At 40.4% G+C, this 20017-nt stretch overlaps 3 protein-coding genes across 8 annotated transcripts in view; 1 reads left to right on the top strand and 2 right to left on the bottom strand.

The window, feature by feature from the left end:
* On the bottom strand, window positions 1–12856 carry decr1 (2,4-dienoyl CoA reductase 1, mitochondrial). Of its 3 annotated transcripts, none has more exons than XM_013139365.3 (10): window positions 12716–12856; window positions 9105–9304; window positions 8928–8985; window positions 8758–8844; window positions 8498–8645; window positions 3326–3425; window positions 1405–1477; window positions 1121–1267; window positions 869–931; window positions 1–647 (listed from the first exon to the last, which is right to left on the bottom strand). In XM_013139365.3, the coding sequence occupies exons 2-10, from the start codon at window positions 9224–9226 to the stop codon at window positions 588–590; spliced, it is 858 nt and encodes a 285-aa protein (XP_012994819.2). In that variant the 5' UTR covers window positions 9227–9304; window positions 12716–12856; the 3' UTR covers window positions 1–587. The 3 variants fall into 3 exon arrangements, with proteins under 3 accessions (XP_012994819.2, XP_012994817.2, XP_010883433.2); XM_013139363.3 differs by having other exon boundaries at window positions 12674–12856; XM_010885131.3 differs by lacking the exon at window positions 12716–12856 and adding an exon at window positions 10737–10848.
* The window catches only part of pmvk (phosphomevalonate kinase), a 24049-nt gene continuing 15376 nt past the window's right edge, over window positions 11345–20017 (top strand). The window contains exons 1-5 of one of the 3 annotated variants that reach the window (XM_020041091.3): window positions 11345–11520; window positions 11624–11687; window positions 12289–12441; window positions 12686–12815; window positions 18707–19997. In XM_020041091.3, coding sequence (XP_019896650.2) covers window positions 11432–11520; window positions 11624–11687; window positions 12289–12441; window positions 12686–12815; window positions 18707–18783 — 513 coding nt within the window. In that variant the 5' untranslated portion in view covers window positions 11345–11431 and the 3' untranslated portion in view covers window positions 18784–19997. Of the gene's footprint in view, window positions 11521–11623; window positions 11688–12288; window positions 12442–12685; window positions 12816–12926; window positions 16239–18706; window positions 19998–20017 lie in introns of those variants that run through there. The other 2 variants (XM_010885132.5, XM_020041090.2) reach the window with 2 other exon arrangements.
* Window positions 15636–20017, bottom strand: part of LOC105019170 (tropomyosin alpha-4 chain) — a 20846-nt gene continuing 16464 nt past the window's right edge. For both annotated transcript variants that reach the window (XM_010885129.4, XM_010885128.4), the window contains exon 8: window positions 15636–17176. In XM_010885129.4, the coding sequence (XP_010883431.1) occupies window positions 17094–17176 (83 nt within the window). In that variant the 3' untranslated portion in view covers window positions 15636–17093. The remainder of the gene's footprint in view (window positions 17177–20017) is intronic.

The following is a 20017-nucleotide window of genomic DNA, read 5'->3' on the forward strand; positions in this document are numbered from 1 at the left end:
TACAATTTCTCTCTTTTATTTAATATAATGAATACAGACAAATCTATGTGATCCTCACACAAACCACAAGACAATTATTGAATAGGATTACTGGAAGTGAACTCAAAAAAGAGCAAAACCTTTTATGTTAAAATCCATTTGATGTGTTTTACATTAGACCACTACAGGATGTCTTTAAATGCAAAAACAACACTTATTGGGAAAATCCAAAACAAAAGAAAAATACGAGCTATTGTACAGACAACAGATAACCAGCATATAAAAATGTACTCTAAAAACCTGATAACATCTTATATGACAGCAGATTTTTCCATGAAGTTCAGGATGCAGGTACCAGGCCTATCCATAGCCTACAAAACCAGGCCCAAAGGGTGACTTTCATGGTGTATTCTTTAAGGCATAATAGCAAAAACAAATGATTATGTCATCAGTGGGTAACAGCAATGTTGTGTGTGGGTGCTGCATTCCCTGGCACAGTATAATCTCTGTTCCTAGCCAGACACAGAGGGAAATATTGAGATGTGTATAGTATGATTGTGTGGGGGACAACAGAGCTTTAACAGGGGTAGTCATGACTTCCTGTCTTCTCAGGATCCCTTGGTGCCCCTGATCATAGTTTCCATCATAGCCCACTGCTCCTTCGTGACCTGACACAGAAACCACAGTCGGTTACAAACACTCCCTGACCCTCAAATCCATTAAGTAACACTGTCATAAAATGTGTCCAATTTCTGAAACCAGCAAGTGCTCCCACCAGCTTATTAAATCAAGAAAGCAAAAGCTAGCATTGTCAACAACAGATCATTCTAGGTTCATATGACATTGTAGTTTAGAATTTCAGTTTTAGCATGAAAACCCCAGCACCTACCTTCCTTAGGTCATTGAACTCTCCTGCCAAGGAGACGTACTCTCCACCGTCCATTCGAATGATCTGCAAATACACCAGATTGTCACAACAAAGGTGAGAACTAGGCATCTGTAACTTTTGAGACATAATTGGTCACATAACTGGACACAGTCCACATATCTGCAGTGCCTAATCCTAGTTCACCTTGAATGTCATTAACAGTGAAGGATTTAGCCACTGGCATACAGTTGACATTGACAATGGGTCTCTTACCGCTCCTGACACCCAGCTGGCGTAGTCACTGCACAGGTAGGCTGCCAAGTTGGCAATCTCTCCAGGCGTGCCCAGCCTGCCCACGGGTATTCGGCTGATCATGCCCTTCTCGAACATGCCAGTTGGGTCCAGTCGACTGAAAGCCCCCTGAACAGACAACTGGTCACTAAACATCTAAATCGCAACGACAGACTGGGAAGGGAATGATTCTGTAAACCGTTTTAAAGAATCTTCAACTCAAAACATAATATATTGTATACTTTCTTGCTGGCGTTGTGTGTTACCTTTGTTTTGATTGGTCCTGGTTGAATTACATTAAACCTTAGGCCATACCTCCCCCATTCTGCAGCAAGAGACCTGAGAAACGTACAGTGGTTACTTTGCATAGACAGGTAGAAAAAAAAACAATTACTACTACATATACTAACAAAGAGAATGTAGTGTACAAATACATGGGCCTACGAGTGAGGCAATGCCCCCCAATTATTCTCATAAGTGGTCAATTATAATAATATAATGATGTCTAAGTTGTTTGGGTGGTAACTAGGTGCACCTCCAAACTAAAAACATTACACCATAAAGTAGATTTTGGGAACATTACAAAGGGGTCCCAAGGTTAGAGCTTATTGAACATATTCATTACCTCTAGTTTCTTGAAACTCTGAGCAGAAAAAAACTGCAATGAAAGAACAGGTGCTTAAAATAGGCTCTCTTTCCCCTGAGATGTCAGGTGCAATACATTAGTATGAAAATGTGTCCCTTTTCGGGGGGTGAGTGATTTCATATGTTGGAGGGGGGTTCCATTATGGGATAACAGTGCTCATTCGCACAGAAAATAAGACTGCATGAATGGCCTGTCTAGCTACAGGCACCTTGGCTGTATTATAGAAAGGTTAATGGGGTAATGTGAATGCCAGGGTAAATGTACAAATATAAGGGTAAGTGTGGCTGTATAGGTCAGCAGATATATCTGTGATCATGTTTTCATGCATATGTGTCTCAAATCTGTGACTGTGGTTAAAAAAAAAGGGGGGGGGGGGGGGTACTGACAAAGCAAAAACACGTTTTGGGAAATGTGCTTAAATTTACTAAAGACAAAAGCAAATATCAGTTTCTCTGCAGAGATGGGAGAAAAAGAAAGACAACCACCTCTGCATCAATCATGCCTTTTTGGTAGAGTGGCTAGATGGAAGACGGACTCGTTAAGAAAAAGATTCTCTAGTGTGATGAGACAAAAACTACAGTATTAAGCCTGTGAATGCCAAGTGCTACGCTTGACAAAAGCAAGGTACCACTCATCACCTGGCTAATACCATCCCTACTGTGAAGCATGGTGGTGGGAGCATCATGCTATGGGGATGCTTCCCAATGGCAGGAACTGGGAGCCTGGTCAGGATTGAAAAAAAAAAATCCTTGAAGAAAACCTGATCCAGAACCCACAGTACCTGGGGTGAATATTAATCTTTCATCAGACAATAACACTAGTCTGTTAGTATTTTGATCCAACAAAATATTTTACATGAAGATCGACACACAGACACAATGGAGTTACTTCTACAGGATGTCCAACATATCAAGAGACAGAGACATTATTAAGCGAGACACAGACAGTTCATCATCCTTATTCTCCGGGGTCTTTGGATAAACCTTTCAAAGTAAGGATCAGTTGTCAGTGGGATCGCTAGGGACTAATACTGACTGGAATCTTTGTGTGGTTAAAAGCCCTCAGAGGTTCATTAAGGAGGTGTATTGTTCATTTGATGAGAGTAATTGGTTCTCACCTTCCCCGGCTCACTGATAGATTCACATGAACAAGGCACACAGTTGCAGTCTCCATCACACACACACACACACACACACACACACACACACACACACACACACACACACACACCTAATCAGTCCTCATTATTGTCTAAATTAAACTAGTGGCGAACCAGGAGAGAGCCGCACTTTCATGTTAATTAAATGTCCCTGGTCACTCGTTGTGCTAATGCTTCTCTTTAAAAATGCATTAATGTTATAAGGCGTATGATAAGGGACAGACAGGAATCTTTTCTAAGGAGACCAGTGTATGTCTGCATGTTGTGTCATTCTACCCCTGTTAAGGATACAAGTTAAGGGTGCTGGGGTTGATTTAGGACGGGGAATCAGGTCCTAAAACAAGTGATACATATCTGGTAGTGCCAGTTTGGAAATACCTACGTGCACAAGGTTTCCACTCCTGCTTTGGCAGCCGCGCTAGGCACTACAAATCCAGAGCCAGACTCTGCGTAGATGGTGGTGATGGCCAGAAACGCAGCACCTACAAACACAATCCACATTAACACCTGCCTGGTGACGTCCACAGCACTAATAGATCACAAATGTTTCAGTCAGAGCACTGTTCCACAGCTTTCTTATAGCTGATGTCAAAATAAGGTGCAGATCAAAAAACAAATGATCAGCAATTAGACCAATCAGAGCATCAAAGTGGAGTAACAGGCTTTCTAAATGCTGCCTCACCCACATGGGTCCCACCTCTGGCCAAAGCCATCTGTTTCTGGGATGAAGCATATCAAACCCATTGGTTTTAGGGAGAATCCAAACGTTTGATCATCAAATCCAGACTTTTTGAAGAGTAGAAGCTAACATCTGTGGTCATTTCACATTGTCTGGCAGAATAAATACCTCTAAGAAAAATATTTCCAGGTGTCAACATGGTATAATCTCTTTTATTTGTCCTTTGGGTCATGTATAAACTCAGCAATATATCATCATGTACATGTCCTACACTTAACATCTGAATTCAGTTAAGACCAATTTGTCCACGTCCTTATTACACTGTCGTTGGCAATTAATGACCCAAAAGAAGTTGTCAGTCATAGTACAGTCTTATAGGCTTTTATACACTGCACACCGAAGCTCATGTGGGTCTAATTACACTACTATAGATTGAACACCGGTCAGGTTTATTGTTAGATCGATAAAACAAACTTTACTGCAATACACACACTGAATATCAACAGCTCAGTGTGGTAGCACTAGGACAGACTATGAAAAGAATGGCTAGTTAATCAAAGCCGCGTGCAAAGTTGTCTGGGTGAAAACCGAAAGCAACTCTCTAGTATTTGAAGAACAGTAAGATACAGATTAGTCACAAATTAAAGGAAAAAAACAGAATAAGTGAGTGGAGGAACATAACTAATGCTTCCATACAGGTGTAATGCATTTGGCAATTAACATCCTGTCATGCTCTATGACATGTATAAGAATATTTAGCAGGCTTAGTTGACCTAGACGTTGGAACAAGATGACAGGAGGAAAGTGTCTTTGAAAGAGGGTTCATTATTGGGGCACGGATGGCAGGAGCTTCAGTCATAAAGCCTGCTCAACCGGCAAGTGTTACAATAGGAACAGTGACTAAAGTTACACCTGCATTTAGATCTATGGGACAGACATCAGTGAAAAGGGTTGGAATGACCGTGATGCGCGTGCACTACTGAGATTTGGAAGGAAAAAAAGGAGGAGCAACTCTTTCCCAGGCGACGAGAATGTTAAAGCAGGACATGATCAGACAGTGTCGGCAAGAACAGTCACTGTAAAACTACACAGACAAGGATATTAAAGTGAGGTTACAGTGCATAAACCCTTCATTACTAAGACAGGTGCACATTTGAGAGCTCAGTGGTGTCAAAAACATAGGCACTGGTACAGAGATGTGGAATAAAGTGATCTGGTCTGATGAGTCGTCCTTCATGATTTTCTCATCAAGTGGACGAGTGCATGTGTGGCATACACCTAAAGAAAGGTATAGGCCTGAATGCTGGATCCCAACAGTAAGGGTGTCTGGAGGCTCTGTTATGCTGTGGGGGGCATTTTACGGTTGGAGTTTGAGTTCACTTGCCCCCATAGAGAGAAAGGTTACTGCAAATCATTACAAAGTTATTCTGAGTGATCATCCTTTTACTATGGTGAAATATTTCTATCCTGATGAGAAAGGTCATCCAGGAAGACAACGCCCCCATCCACAGGGGTCACAGTGGTTTGATGAGTACGAAAATTGTGTGAATCAAATGCTATTGGTCTTCAGTCAAGAGATCTCAACCCAAATGAACACCTATGGGAGTTTTTGGACCGACGTGTTAGACTGCACTCCCCACGCTCTCCATCAAAACACCAAATGAGGGAATATCTTTTAGAAGACTGGGGTTCCATCCCTCCAGTTCCAAAGGCAAGTAGAATCCATGCCAAGGTGGATTGTAGCGGTTTTGGTGGCTCGAGGTGGCCCAACACCTTACTGATACACTATATGTTGGTTTTTCCCTTTAATTTGTCAGCCGTCGGTATATGTAGTATGAAAGATCTACCAGTTGGTAACAAACAGAACATCTCTTACACACAACTTCCATTAGTAAGCATGGTTAGGCAACAAACATAATGCTAGATTTTTATCTACAAGTCTATCTTTGGAAAACTGAAATTGTTAGCACTTCTTTGAAATTAGAGTCTAATACATGAACATTACAGTCTAATACAACATGGTATTTTATACAGCACATTCAGAAAGTATTCAGATGCCTTAATTTTTTCCACAATTTATGACATTACAGCTTTATTCTAAAATGTATTAAATAATTCCTTTGCATCATCAATCCACAATATTCCATAATTACTATGCAAAAATAGGTTTTTAGATTTTTGCAAATGTACAATACTGTACATGTATTTGGCACATATGCATTTAAAAGCTGTTGCTGTGAACCCACAACATGCGGTCAAAGGAGCTCTGAATGCAAGTTAAACAGGCCATGCGTACTCTGTAATTATTTTTTTTAATCCACCAGAGAGATAGCTGGAACATTAGGTGTTGCCAAATTAACAGTTTAGTACATTCTGAGAAAAAACGAACACACTGGTGAGCGCTGCAACACAAAAATGCCTAGACCTCCATGGAAGACAACAGTGGTGGATGATCGTAAGATCCTTTCCATGGTAAAGAAAAACCCCTTCATAACACCCAGCCAAGTGAAGAACACTCTCCAGGAGGTAGGCATATCATTATCCAAATCTACCATAAATAGAAGACTCCACTACAGCAAATACAATGGGTTCACCACAAGGTGCAAACCATTCATAAGGAACCAAAAAAAATCTTAAAGAGCGAGCCCAGTTATGGAACAGTATTCTTATGACAGATGAAACTAAGATCAACCTGTACCAGAATGACAGGAATAAAAAAGTATGGAGAAGGCTTGGAATGGCTCATGATCCGAAGCATACCACATCATCTGTAAAACACGGTGGAGGCAGTGTGATGGCATGGGAATGCATGGCTTCCAATGACACTGGGTCACTAGTGTTTATTGATGATGTGACAGAAGCAGGCAGATAAATTGTGAAGTGTACAGGGATTTACTGTCTGCTCAGATTCAGCCAAAATCAGCGAAGTTGATTGGACTGCGCCACACTTTACAGATGGACAATATTTAAAAACATACTGCAAAAGCAACCCAGGAGTTTAGGGCAAAGAAGTGGAATATTCTGCAATGGCCGAGTCAATCTCAAACTGATAGAGCATGAATTTCACTTGCTGAAAAAGGTTGCAATTCCAAAACGTTTCAAACCATCATTTTGTTCAACCCCTTGAATTAAAGCTGAAAGTCTGCACTTCAGTTGCATCTCGGTTGTTTAATTTCAAATCCATTGTGGTGGCATACAGAGCAAAAATTATGAACCAAATATTTCCGGACCTAAATGTGTATGCACACACACACACACACACACACACTTTTCGTTACAAATAAACACTATCCAAATAAATGACTTAAGTTCAACTTTCAGGTGCCTAAGACTTTTGCACAATACTGTATATGAAAAAAAAAAACTATTATTACCCCTTCCCTCAGAACTTTGTTTATGCACCTTGTCAGAGATAACAGCCTTTATCCGTCTTGGTTATGATACCACAAGTTTGGCCCACCTGTTTTGGTGAGCTTCTCCCATTCTTCTCAGCAGATCCACACACGATCTGTCAGGTTGGATAGGGAACTTCATTGCAGAGCCATTTTCAAGTATTGTCTTGGTTGTCTGAACACTGCTGTTGTCTTGCTGGAATGTAAACTATCACCCCAGCCTGAGGTCCTGAGCATTCGGGAACTAGTTTTCATCAAGGATCTTTAATTGAGTTCAACTGACTGGTGGTGCTGCAAGGTTCCCCCATTTCTGCATAAGACCTCTGTGGCTGTGTCAGAGGTACCATCTGGTTCCTGGTCATGTATCTGACCAAGGCCCTTCTCCCCTGATTGCTCAGTTTGGCCCAGCAGCCTGCTCTAGGAAGACTTGTGTCAGTTTAAATGTCTTCCAGTTAAGAATCAATCGTGGACAGACTGATTAGGAAAAAACTATTGAATAAATTTTAGAACAAAGTAACAAAATGTGTAAAAAGGAGTCTGGATACTTTTTGAACGTACTGCATAATGTTCCCAAAACAAGAATGCAGACAAGTAAGAGCACTTTTAGTTTACTGACCAGTCTAGCAGTAGGACCTGAATGTATATCATTTTATTCAGACTGTTGGTTATAAATTAACAATAGCAGATGGGAGGAGAGCTGAAAACAAATAAGTTGTGAATCTTGCCCTTTTAAACTTCCCTGGGCATATGCACAATTTGTGCTATAACCAGGTGGTTTTATGTTTTGCCTTGTTATGTATTTTTACACTGTCTTGGCCAGAGCTGACTGTTAAAAGAGAAGGAAATACCAACGTAAGAGAAGGAAATCTCATTGTGACCTTTTTTATATACATACAGTTTTAAATAAATTTAATTGAAGAAATGTGCTTTATGGCATTGTTGGAAAACTATCTGTATAAAAAAAAAACAGTTCATAAGAGCCCTGAATGTGATGACACATTTTCTTCCTTTCACTCAAAGGTAAATACTTTTGATTTGCCTAATTAGTCTTGACACAGATGGAAAGGCCACAGTAATCAGAGATGGGAAGGGAAATTAAAATGAATATTTAAGCTCTCACACACACACATTATAAATAGGCACATCATTGCATGAGATCCTAGGCTTCTATTCTCCCCTTACATATCATTTTCCCTTTAATTAGAGGGGACACCAGAGGGAAGACAGAGAGAGAATGAGAAGATGCATGCATGCAAAGCCAAAAGGAGCCTGGAGCACAAGGGCAGTGGACAAAAGGAAGTGTTGTCACACTCAATGTGAAGGGAGAAAATCACTACGAAGTCAACAGAAAACAGTCTAAAAGTGGTGGGTAACAGGTGAATCCTTACTGACCCCTGGTGGTAACACTACACATACCACCCAAAATTGGAAGGGCACATTTAAAAGGTGTTTTCGGTCTCCATCAGATAGTTCAGATGCTCACCCTTCTCAGCCAGTATCAGCCTCTTGCCCAGCTCCAGAGTGACAAAGGCAGTGCCGTTCAGGACGATGTCTGTGATGGTCCTCCAGGCATTAGCCGACAGCTTCTCTGAGGGGGAGATGAAGTTCCCTGCAGCGTTGTTGATCACCACCTAAGAAAGAAGAGATGGGGGAAGGATCAGACAATCCAGCAAGCAGTCTGACATTCACTGGCCAGTAAAGTTACATTTCAGACAAAACAGTCCTTGCTAAGTACATACATACATCAGGGAGACCAGCAACATCCACCAGTTGATCCACAGCAGCTTCAATGGACTTTGGGTCCCTAACATCACACTGCACAGCATGGACCTGCAGAGGAAGTCTTAGTATCAAGCTGTCTGGTGGAGTTCGTGTTGATTTATAGATATCTATACTGCAGTACAGAGACGCACCTTATTTCCCGTCTGAGACGTTATTTCCTCTGCAGTTTTTTTCAAAACATCCAGCTTTCTAGAAATTACAATAAGTGTGTGTGATTATCGAAGTAGCAGAGGTATTGAGCATGGACAAAAGGGATATATTTGTTTTTGTTCTCTACCTCTTAGGGACATGAGCACCGTTTCACACACCTGCTAGCGATGACACATTCTGCCCCTAGTGCAGACAGTGTTGTGGTCATTCCTTTACCCAACCCTGTTCCTCCTCCAGTAATAAAGGCCACTTTGCCTTTATAAGTCCCAGGAAGCAGCATAGATTCCTCATTTGCAGGGAAGAATTTAGCCTGGGTGGGTCCATTCTCTGTTGTCAATGTCCTGATCCCAATGTTGAACTGTAAAAGCAGATCAAATGGGATAGCCATAGTTTATATTAAATACAGAGAAATATTTATGTTACAAATAAAAGAGGTTTGAACTTGTACTTCTGCACGTAGCACATTATTAGAAATGAGGTCAGTACTTTCCTCTGTCTGACTGCCGAGCACATAGTCATACCAGAGTCGTCTGCTTTGCAAAACAACCTGTTCTGAAGAGTCACTTAAAAGCCAACTGATGGCTAAACTGTGGAGAAATTAAATGCCAAACTAGGGGGCGCTGTGTAAAATATTTCTCATCAAATGTGTGACCTCTTTGTAAACATCATTCATATTGTCAGTTTGTATAGAGAGCTAACAATCTTGGCGTAAGGGAATAATTTCACATTTTGATTGGGGAAAAGTTAATATTTACTTTTGTATAAAATGTGTTTTGTAACTTTGTACGTTTAGCGTATCTCTATTTAGTAACTTTTGTTTAAGAATGGAAGGGAATAGCTACAGTTTCAGTATATCAAGTTTCAGGGTTCATTTGTCAAATGCACCGAACAAAACAGCGTCATCCTGCACAATTAAATCACGTAGCGAGAATTAAGAAGAAAAATATATAAGCAAAACTATAGCCAAACAAAAAAATAAAGGAACAATATACATAACACTATACACTAGCTGCAGTTTAAAAAGAGAACTGTCAACTAACAGCAATCTGGGTAGTAGTATTGAACATTGTGCATTCTGTGGAGGAATTGGGCACTCAGAGTGCACCCCTTACGAATGATCTAATTACAAAAGTCAAAACTATGATTTCTGCAATTCTGACAAAGATTATACAAGATTACGAATTATTCACAAACACAATATTCACAAACAAATCTACACATTCAAATAAGTTACAGGTTTTGTTACATTTTATAGTTGATGGATAGTGTTTTGCTTTATTAAATCCTTCATATTTCTATGCCTGCCTCTTCCTGTGGATTATCTGTAAATAAACATCCAATTAAACACAATGGGATTTGAACACAGCGCCGAAATTGTGTTAAGAACATTTGCAATTATTTGGTATCTCTAGGTTAAAAAAAATCATAATTTCTTGTTTCACATTTCATTGGAATATACAGTGACAACCAACTCCACCACCTGTGACAACCAACCCTGTGATCGGATTGGTTGTCACACTTTCTAAGAGTGTATTTCTTGGCTTATTACTTCATGTTAAAACATCAGGCTATAGGCTATACTGACAACGAAATGAAGGGCAAAGATCTCCACAATCAAGCAAGTCGCAGCAATGGAGAATAAAAGATGTGTGCGCGTTCACGAGGAGTAAGATTCCGCACAACCCCCGCTAAACCATTGCGCTAGATGTGTAGTGGTGACAATACAAAACCAACTAAATAAATAAATCTGACTGGAATCGAACTGCATTAATCTCGGTGGCCATGTTTACCCGTCTGTAGAATACATTCTTCAACAGCAAAGATAAATTCGTTTTCGATATTGAAGACGCACGTCCCAGTTGTGTGGATGCCATATTCCCCAATTCAAAACTTCATTTGACTTTTGCCCTAATTTCCGGAACGTAAAGAAGAGAGGGGCTTTCAACTATTTAAGGGAAAGTAAATTGTTCTACGATCTAAATTATTTGAATGTTTTAGTTATTTATAGAAATAGTTTGTAAACAGCACCATGTAGGCTACACTTAATTTTGGAATAATATATTCAATTTCATGATGTTGTCATTAAAGAAACAATAACATATATTATATTTTATATCACCACCCTATTTCCGCAAGTCAATGGTATAGTCTATGAAATGACCATCTGATATTACCGTCAAGCTACGTGGATGGTCGCCTCTTAATACGCATTATGAGGCATTTTTTAACAGGTTTGTGCCAATCCGTTTAACCTTAATGGAATTATATGGATTATCAAATATTGAAATATATATTGATATAAAAAGATGATAGAATATTCTCCCAAAGAAATGTTCTAAAATTGAAAAAAAATTACATTTATACTGCGCGTGTTTTTTGTATATTACTGTACCTCAGCTGATCTTGCCAGTGGTACGACTAGTCCTAAAGGAGGAGGCTGCATTGAATCACAATAAAACATTATAATTGTTGCTACGTTATTTCGATGGCGACAGTGGAACCAAAACTCATCCTTTTATTTAGCGGGAAACGCAAATCTGGGAAAGATTACGTGACGGATTTAATTCACCAAAGGTAGGCTGTTGACTGTTAGGTATACTTCGATTTATGTCTGAATTCAATATTAAATATAATGTGATATTAGTTTATTGATGTGATAACGTATTATTTTCATCAGACTAGGTCCAGATGTTTGCTGCATATTGCGTCTTTCGGGGCCTCTCAAACAGCAATATGCACAGGTTAGTCGTCTCTTTTTTTTACACTAGTGCATCATCATTATCTTGGTCCTCGGTGTTGATGTGACTGAAAGATTCTATGTTTTTAATGCAATAAAACATCTCCAATCGATAATACTTTGGTGTACCCTTCTACGTCTAATTACGGTTTTATGCTTTTGTCTATCGCGAAAGCGCATGCTAAATAAATAGGTATGCTCGAGGGAAGTGGATGGTCTTGCCAGGTTTTGATGAATCTGATTGGTCAAGACACGCACTGAGGCTGCTGCACCACTCCAGTGTGAAGGGCAGATACATTGTTCGCGTGTTAACACGAGGCAAATCAGGATAGCTAAAACCAATACATGTGAATATTTAATGGTTCGCGTCATCATATTTAAAATAAATCATAAGTTGTCGCCACAAACAGGTGTCCCTCAAGCGACTTCACCAGCGCCTTACATAGAATGTGGTTCTTCAGTACAGTAGCGTAATGTGGACCATGTAGGCAGAAGAGCATCTGTATGTACTACACGTGCTCTGTTAGTCTCATAAGACGCTCTACTAAGGTGAATGGAGGATTACTACCACTTTCTCTTTCATTATCTTCCTTACTACTTTTCAGGACCATGGACTGGACCTTGCGGAGCTAATGGGACCAGGTGAGTACAAGGAGAAGTATCGGGCTGACATGATCCAGTGGGGTGAGAATCAGAGAGAGAAGGACCCAGGTGTCTTCTGTCGACTGGCCATCAAAGGGGCCCAGCAGCCCATATGGGTGAGACAACAATTCTCAATAGTTCTACTGTTAAAACATGACGCAGCACTCTTACAGGTGGTGTTGTCAGGCAAGTATTCCTTGCATGCCAACACCAATCTGAGTCTGGTTCAACAGGTGGAACTTGCTATTAGAAATGAAATCCACATTCACTGAAGGAACTGACCACAACTTTTCTAGGCACTTTCTGATGAGTATTTCAACTATAATGCGTTGTGGCCTTTATATTTACCTTGTACCCTAGATTGTGAGTGATGCACGGCGTCTGTCAGACCTGCAGTGGTTTTGGAGGGTGTATCCCAGTCAGTCTCGTTGTGTTCGGGTGGAAGCCTCAGAGGAGACGAGAAGGGAGAGGGGCTGGGAGTTCACTGCTGGTATGTAACATCTACATTGATAGTTGAAAAAGTGCTGTTGTAATCACGATCTGCCCTTTAGGAGCAGTACCTCCTAAAAAATAAGAATTAAACACCAAACCGTCTCCACAGGAATAGATGACGCAGAATCTGAATGTGGGCTCGACCAAGGGGTCAATTTTGATTGGATTATCAAAAATGAGGGTGATGGATCACACCTGGAGGAGCAGCTTGCCACCGGGCTGCTCTCAATTGCCAAAGAAAAAGCAAAAGAGAACTGAAGTGGAGGGGACGTTACACTGCTGTAGTAACGTGTGCTGAAAGCTTATGGTTAAATAATGGAGTTGGGTAAACATTTCAATATTTTCTGTGAAAATCCTTTTAAACCTTTGAGAGCAAGCCTCAAATAGTAGACAACTCTATGTAATCTATCATTGATCTTGGTGACTGTATAAGTGAATTTACTTGGAACACATACGGATGACGAATTCAACAATATATATGTCCACCAACATGAAGCGTCTCAATAAGATATTAGGCCGCCACGACCCATTGTTCTAAAAGATATTCCCTCATTATGTTTTCATGATGGTGTTGGAGAGTGCTGTCTAACATGTTGGTCCAAAATCTCCCATAGGTTTTCAATTGGGTTGAGATCTGGTTACTGCAAAGGTCAATAGCATGTGATTCACCATTTTCATACTCATCAAACCACTGTGACCCCTGTGGATGGGGGCTTTGGATGACCTGGATGACCTTTCTCATCAGGATAGAAATATTTCACCATAGTAAAAGGATGATCACTCAGAATAACTTTGTAATGATTTGCAGTAACCTTTCTCTATGGGGGCAAGTGAACTCAAACTCCAACCGTAAAATACCCCCCACAGCATAACAGAGCCTCCAGACACCCTTACTGTTGGGATCCAGCATTCAGGCCTATACCTTTCTTTAGGTGTATGCCACACATGCACTCGTCCACTTGATGAGAAAATCATGAAGGACGACTCATCAGACCAGATCACTTTATTCCATATCTCTGTACCAGTGCCTATGTTGTGCCGACACTGTCTGACCATGTTTTACATTGACATTCTCCTGGGAAAGAGTTGCTCCTCCTTTTGTCCTTACAAATCACATTAGTGCACAAGGATCACGGTCATTGAATGTGTGATTTTCACCACAATTTCCAACCCTACTCACTGATGTCTTTTCCATAGATCTACATTATCCCATAGATCTGAAGCTCCTGCCATCTGTGCCCCAATAATGAACCCTCCTTCAAAGTCACTTGCATCCTTTCCTCTTACCACCTTGATCCAAAGTCACCTGGGCCAGCATTTCTATACATTCCAGAGAGCATGATAGGATGTTCATTGCTTAATGGTATCATGCAATACACCCATATGGAATAATCTGTATAGGATATGTTCCTCCACTAATTTAGCTGCCATGTCTCATAATGTTCCATGGATCATGAGGTTTTTTCTTGGTCTGGTTTTGTAAAAGTAGTTCATACATTAAAGGAGCACAATGTTGAAGAGTTGCGCTGTAATATGATTAAATTGGACTGGCTTCTGTTGTCAGTTGGAAAACCCGCATCCTCCAGTGAATCTTAGAGACATGGACTTTAGGGCCATTGAGCAACTGCCCTGTTAGTGTCTGTCAATCCACCGGTCAGGTTTAACTTGCTATCACATTTCCTGTTTGCTGATGCAATTTGTCCATGATCGGCACATTTGGTCATGCTTTTTGAGTTTTAATATATACAATGGTTTTGCACCTGCAATTTGAGTGCAAACTAGTTGGTCTCTCTAGAACTCTGTTGCCTCATGTTGCTTTAAATGCAAATCTTAGTGTTAATTGTCCTCTAATATAGCAGACACACGTACTGCTAATTGGCAATCAACGTGACCTCTACAGCGGTGTTTGTAATATGGTTATTTCAAGGTGACTGTCCTTATCCATGTGGTCTTTGCATTATTGTGTCCCAAAGCCCCTATCGACCTATTTGGAGTGGATGTAAGTTACGTCACTGAAGTTTGGTGGTCCCAGAAAACTGCGGGAACAATTGTAGGGAAACGAGGACAAACCTTGGACTAACGGAAAAACATTTTGAGCCGTTGGACGTTGGAATAGGAATGCAAAAAATATGGCCTTCATTTTTATAGAATACCGTTGTCAAAGCCATTTGAAGCTAAATGCAGATGTTTATGGTTGCAAGCCATTAAACAGACTGGACTGATGAAATAATCCAGAAAGGTCATTTCATATCAGGCAATGTTTTGTCCACCATTTATCACACAGGCAAAATCAATGATGTAGTTATAACAGCAGCAACCACAAAGCTGGCATTCTTAGTAGGCCATTTTCATATTGGTAAACACCATTGACCAACGTTAGCAACATAAGCTAGCGTGTAAGCAGAATTAGTATGCAAACAAACCGAATTGCTCATACTTAGTTTAGCTTACTCATTTCTGCAAGCATTTAATGAATGAATTTGATATACGGTAAAAAAAAAGTCTGGGATATGACATTTACTTAATTGTAGAAGGTATACAGATGATCCATATTCCTATGTTGTAAAGAGCTGTCACTTTCTGCCACTAGTTGGCTCCACCCACAAAATACATAGTCACTGTTTACTAACACAAAAACATTCTATACCTTCCACATAATCAATTCTACACATTACACCTTAAAGGTAGAGATGAGGAAAATCAGTGTTTACAATTTAATGGAGAAACTAAGTTTTAAATAAGCGGTTGAGAGTTCATCGTTTACCTCAAGAACAGTCCCTATACCTAAATGTTGTGAAAAACTGAACAGAAAATAAAGTCAATTTTGTAATGTCAATACAAATCATGGTCCTTTATTTAAAAAAAAAAAAAATCAATTGTGTCATGATTATTACAATGAAAACATTACTGGTAACAAAATGTTTACACCGCTTTGGCCAAACAAACTTGGTTAACTGTTTCACTGTTTTCAAAACTGGTGAGCGAGCAAATTAGTGTACAGATTTGTACAAATACTATTGTGTCTACGAGGAAGTTGTATCTCCTGATGCTTTTTAAAAATATTTGAGAAATGTGACAAGTAGCATACATGTAACAGTAAATCAACTTTGTATGGCCTTAGTTTTAAGTGAAAAGTTCCAGTTATTCATTTTAAGGTTTTCGTTTCACTTAATTTGCTCGAAAAAAAACTGTTGATCTATACTGATAAGAGGTGTAGATAATACCCTCGTTTCCCTTCTCCCTATTCCCCCTCATTGGCCCCTACGAGTCCATTTTGGCAGTGGAATGTGTGGTGATTGGCTGATCACACCCCTCCCCTTGTCCTTACATCATCTCATCCAGATAAATATCCCAATTCCCTAACTAAAACAAAACAAAAGAACATAGGCTGCAATAAGCTAAAATATTCTGTCCAATTCCTTCTGAAGCTATGGCACAATCTACTCCTTTAACATCATACAACCTTCTTGTCAAAATTTCCTGATCTTGATGAGGAAAGAAAACCGTTAAATTTACAGTCATTTTAGATAATGGCCCTTTTTGAAAAATGCCTCCATATAGAACAAATTACAAATGATCATGCATCAAAACACTACTGCCTTAAGAAAAACCATCAGCCCCAGCCAGTACTTTTAAAATTAACCAAAAACGTGCAAAAATGTTGCCGTTTGTGGATCCTCTGGACATTGGCACAGTAGAAAAGCAGTGCATGTGAATGGCTTGTCCAGAAAAGGTTGAATGGTTAGAGGGGCCAGAGATATGTTGGTAGGGCAAGTATTCTTATGGGGAATGTCCCCCTGCTGTATGTCCAACCCAATACACCCCTGTTAACTGGTTGTGATGAGGAAAAGCAAAAAGCTGTGTGTATTTAAACCTTTACAACTAAATGGCTAACAGACAAAAAAGACACCTTAAAACATTCACACCTAAGCTGGAATGTGTCAAATTAGAAACCTGTGATTAAAGGTTAAGACGTGGGTGATGGAACGTGTCGGCCTTTTGAGATGACTGCTATGAAGAAGTTACAAAAGGAGGGCATCGGCAAATACTAGAGGGAATGTGGTCATTTTGGTCTATTTGAGGAAAACTTTAGGCTAGATGTGGACTGAAGAAAGTGCTACCATCACCAAAAAGACAAAAATACAATCAACAGCCTCCCTCCCCATGTTGATAAAGCAGTCACCCAGTAGGAGAGAGGGGCTGGGTCAGAGGAGGTTGAGCAATAAGAAGGGTGGTGCTGAAGATGCGGATGCCACGCCACAGCTCCAGTAGCCAATCAGAAGCTGTTCAGGTCCTCCAGTGTCTTCTCCAGGGTAGCATGGATCTTGACATTCTCCTCCTTGGCATTGGCCAGTGCGTCTGTAAATCACAGAAAACTTGATGAGTGGCATTTTTGATTGATTCATTAGAGATCTAAAACTATGGCACATTACTCAAAACCATCTCAACACACAATAGGGGTGGGCGATGTCGTCTATGATAATATCTTGATTGTTGTGTTAAACGATGTGCAAATTGACATTGAGTATTTAAATTACTTTGAAAAAACACACTACAAAACAGGCATTAAAACTCTACACATTCCCAAAATTAGAGGTGCGTGCAGCAAAAGCCCTTGGCTGCAGCAGGGCAAGTCACATGATCGCTATTGGGCCTACGTGGTCACGTCATCTCTCAAAGGCATGGTTACCGCACATGATCGCAACACCGGTTAACGCGGGCTAAACGTTTGACAAAAGGAGACAACATGCAGACACCCACAGCCTCACGATCTACCTCTGATGACTTAGTTGCTAAACGTGGATCAACCGCACTTGCATGGAAGTGGTTTGTTTTTGAGAAGACTGATGTTGCACAAAAGACGGCACTGAAAGGTGTGTTGGAAACATGTCGCTGTTAAAAGCAGCTCGACGACCAACTTGATTCACCACCTGCGAACCAACCATAGCAATGAATGAAAAGCTTCGAGACTCCGCTGCCCAAGAAAAGCCGACATCGGCTAAGGTACCTGCTGAACAACACCCTCTGCAAACTTTAGCGGAGTCGTTTAGCAGATAGGTGCCCTACGATAAAAAAAAAAAGCAACAGGTGGCAAGACATTACAAATGCTATCACCAAGTTTATAGGAAAATAAATGCTGCCGATTCAGCTGGTGGAAAGAGAAGGCTTTATAAAACTCATGAATACCCTAGACAGATATACAGTGCCAAGCTGAAAGTATTTCAGCTCAACTGCCCTGCCTAACTTATGACTCATTTCGCCAACTTGTGACAAACTGCAGAAGATGTCACACTTCGCAACCACTACGGATTTATGGTCGAGCAGAACATCTGAGCCGTACCTCTCCTTGACGTTGCATTTCATCAACGAATCTTGGCTACTTCAGCACTTTTGTTTGCAAACATCTTACTTCCCAGATGACCATACTGGCGACATCATTGCTGAAGGTCTAAAGGATGCCCTGGCTTTATGGTCGCTGAGGGAAGATTGTATGGCTTGAATGACCACAGACAGCGTTGCAAACATTGTCAGTGCACTCCGAGTTAACAGCTGGTCAAGGCTACTGTGTTTTGGGCACAGACTCCATATTGCCATTGGTAAGTGGCCTACTTTGATTGCTTCTATAAAACGTAGTTGATGTGAAAGTTATTTTGTTTTTTTCCAAAAAGGAACAAAAATAGGCAAAGTTTTTGCACTAGGCATATGAAATGGACAATTGAACAATTCTACATTAAATTAACAGTAATTAAACTGCAATAAACAAATGCATACAAATTTAGTGTAAAGGTAAACTACTATTAGACCAACATATCTGACAAGGACATCACATCATTAAACTGAAATTGGCTCACAATAAATGTTGTTCTGTAAATATGAAATGTTTTCCAGAGAGGAGCATGAGGGATCCTAGAGTACACAGAGCCATTGGAGTTTGCAAGAAGGTCGCTGGAGCTTTTTCCCCATAGCTGGAAAATGAAGAGAGCACTGATGCCCAAGATCAGCTGATGTTCCCAGAGCATAAACTCTTCACAGAATCACCAACAAGATGGGGCTCAAGAAAGCGCATTATAGAGAGATTTATTGAGCAAGAAAAGGCGATTCGTCATGTGCTGAGTGCAGACAAAAAGTGCAGGCATCTTATTCCAACATGGTAAGATTTTGATGTGCTGGAATCAGTGAGAAAAGCCCTTAGTGCTCTGTTAGAGTTTACAGACGCTCTTTCAGGTGAGCAACCTGTAACAGTCCTACCTCAAACCTGTTAAGTTTGGCATCCACACTTGACCCCCGCTTCAAAAACCGTTACAATGATGATGATCAGATTAAAGCCATTGCATCAACAATTACCACTGAAATCATGGCTAAGACAGTGGAAGACAGCCCTGCCCTAGGCCCCTCAACTGCTGCTGCTGCTATGGATACAGCTGCAGAAGGTGGAGCAAGTGGGGGTGGTGATGACACCAGGGAGGCAGCAAAAAAGTATTTTGGGAGTTACTTCAAAAAACGCAAAGTCGGAGGAGAGGAGTCACTGGCCACTGCCATTTAAAAAAAGGTATACTTACTGATACCTGAGGTGGACAGTGATGTTAATCCACTTGATTGGTGGAAATCACAAGAGGTAAATTTCCCCAGACATGCAAAAAAATATCTATGCATCCCTGCCTCAAGCAGCCCTTCAGAAAGGGCACTCTGCCCTGGAGGAAATGTAACGTCACCGGGCCGCACTTAACCCTGACACTGTGGACAGACTGGTGTTCTTGGCTCATCATTTAAAGTAAATGTACATGTGAACAGTTGGCCTATAATGTTCTATGAAGTTCCAGCATCTGTCCATGCCAGTGTGTGCTGTAATAATGACTTTTTATTTGTCTGTAAATTGTGGCCTTTAATGTCATTTGTCAACAAATTTATAAATGTATTTTATATTTAAGAATCTGATTTGGAAGTGCACCGTTCGGCCAGATTTTCCTTTTTATTTCTGTGTTATCTTTGTACTTGGCAGTACTTGAAGTTAGGCATTTGTTCAATAAGGCCATGAGGACATGGTTGTGTGCAATATGTTACAGAACACAGCCCTTTGTTTATTATGATTTCATCTTGCTTGTATGCTGCACAATTTACATTACAGCAGAGGTGTACAACTGAATGTTTACTCAGAGTTCAATGTTTCTACACAGGTTCAATTAGTATTTTTATGTCTTA

This window comes from Esox lucius, chromosome 20 (assembly GCF_011004845.1).
Source record: "Esox lucius isolate fEsoLuc1 chromosome 20, fEsoLuc1.pri, whole genome shotgun sequence".
In the NCBI taxonomy this organism is placed as follows: domain Eukaryota; kingdom Metazoa; phylum Chordata; class Actinopteri; order Esociformes; family Esocidae; genus Esox; species Esox lucius.

Coding starts and splice junctions, on each gene's coding strand:
- decr1 (XM_010885131.3), bottom strand. CDS start 10,820: ATGGCATCCACACAACTGGGACGTGCGTCTTCAATATCGAAAACGAAT. Junction 1,268..1,404: donor CAGGACCAATCAAAACAAAG/GTAACACACAAC, acceptor TTGTCTGTTCAG/GGGGCTTTCAGTCGACTGGA. Junction 932..1,120: donor CCAGCTGGGTGTCAGGAGCG/GTAAGAGACCCA, acceptor GTGTATTTGCAG/ATCATTCGAATGGACGGTGG.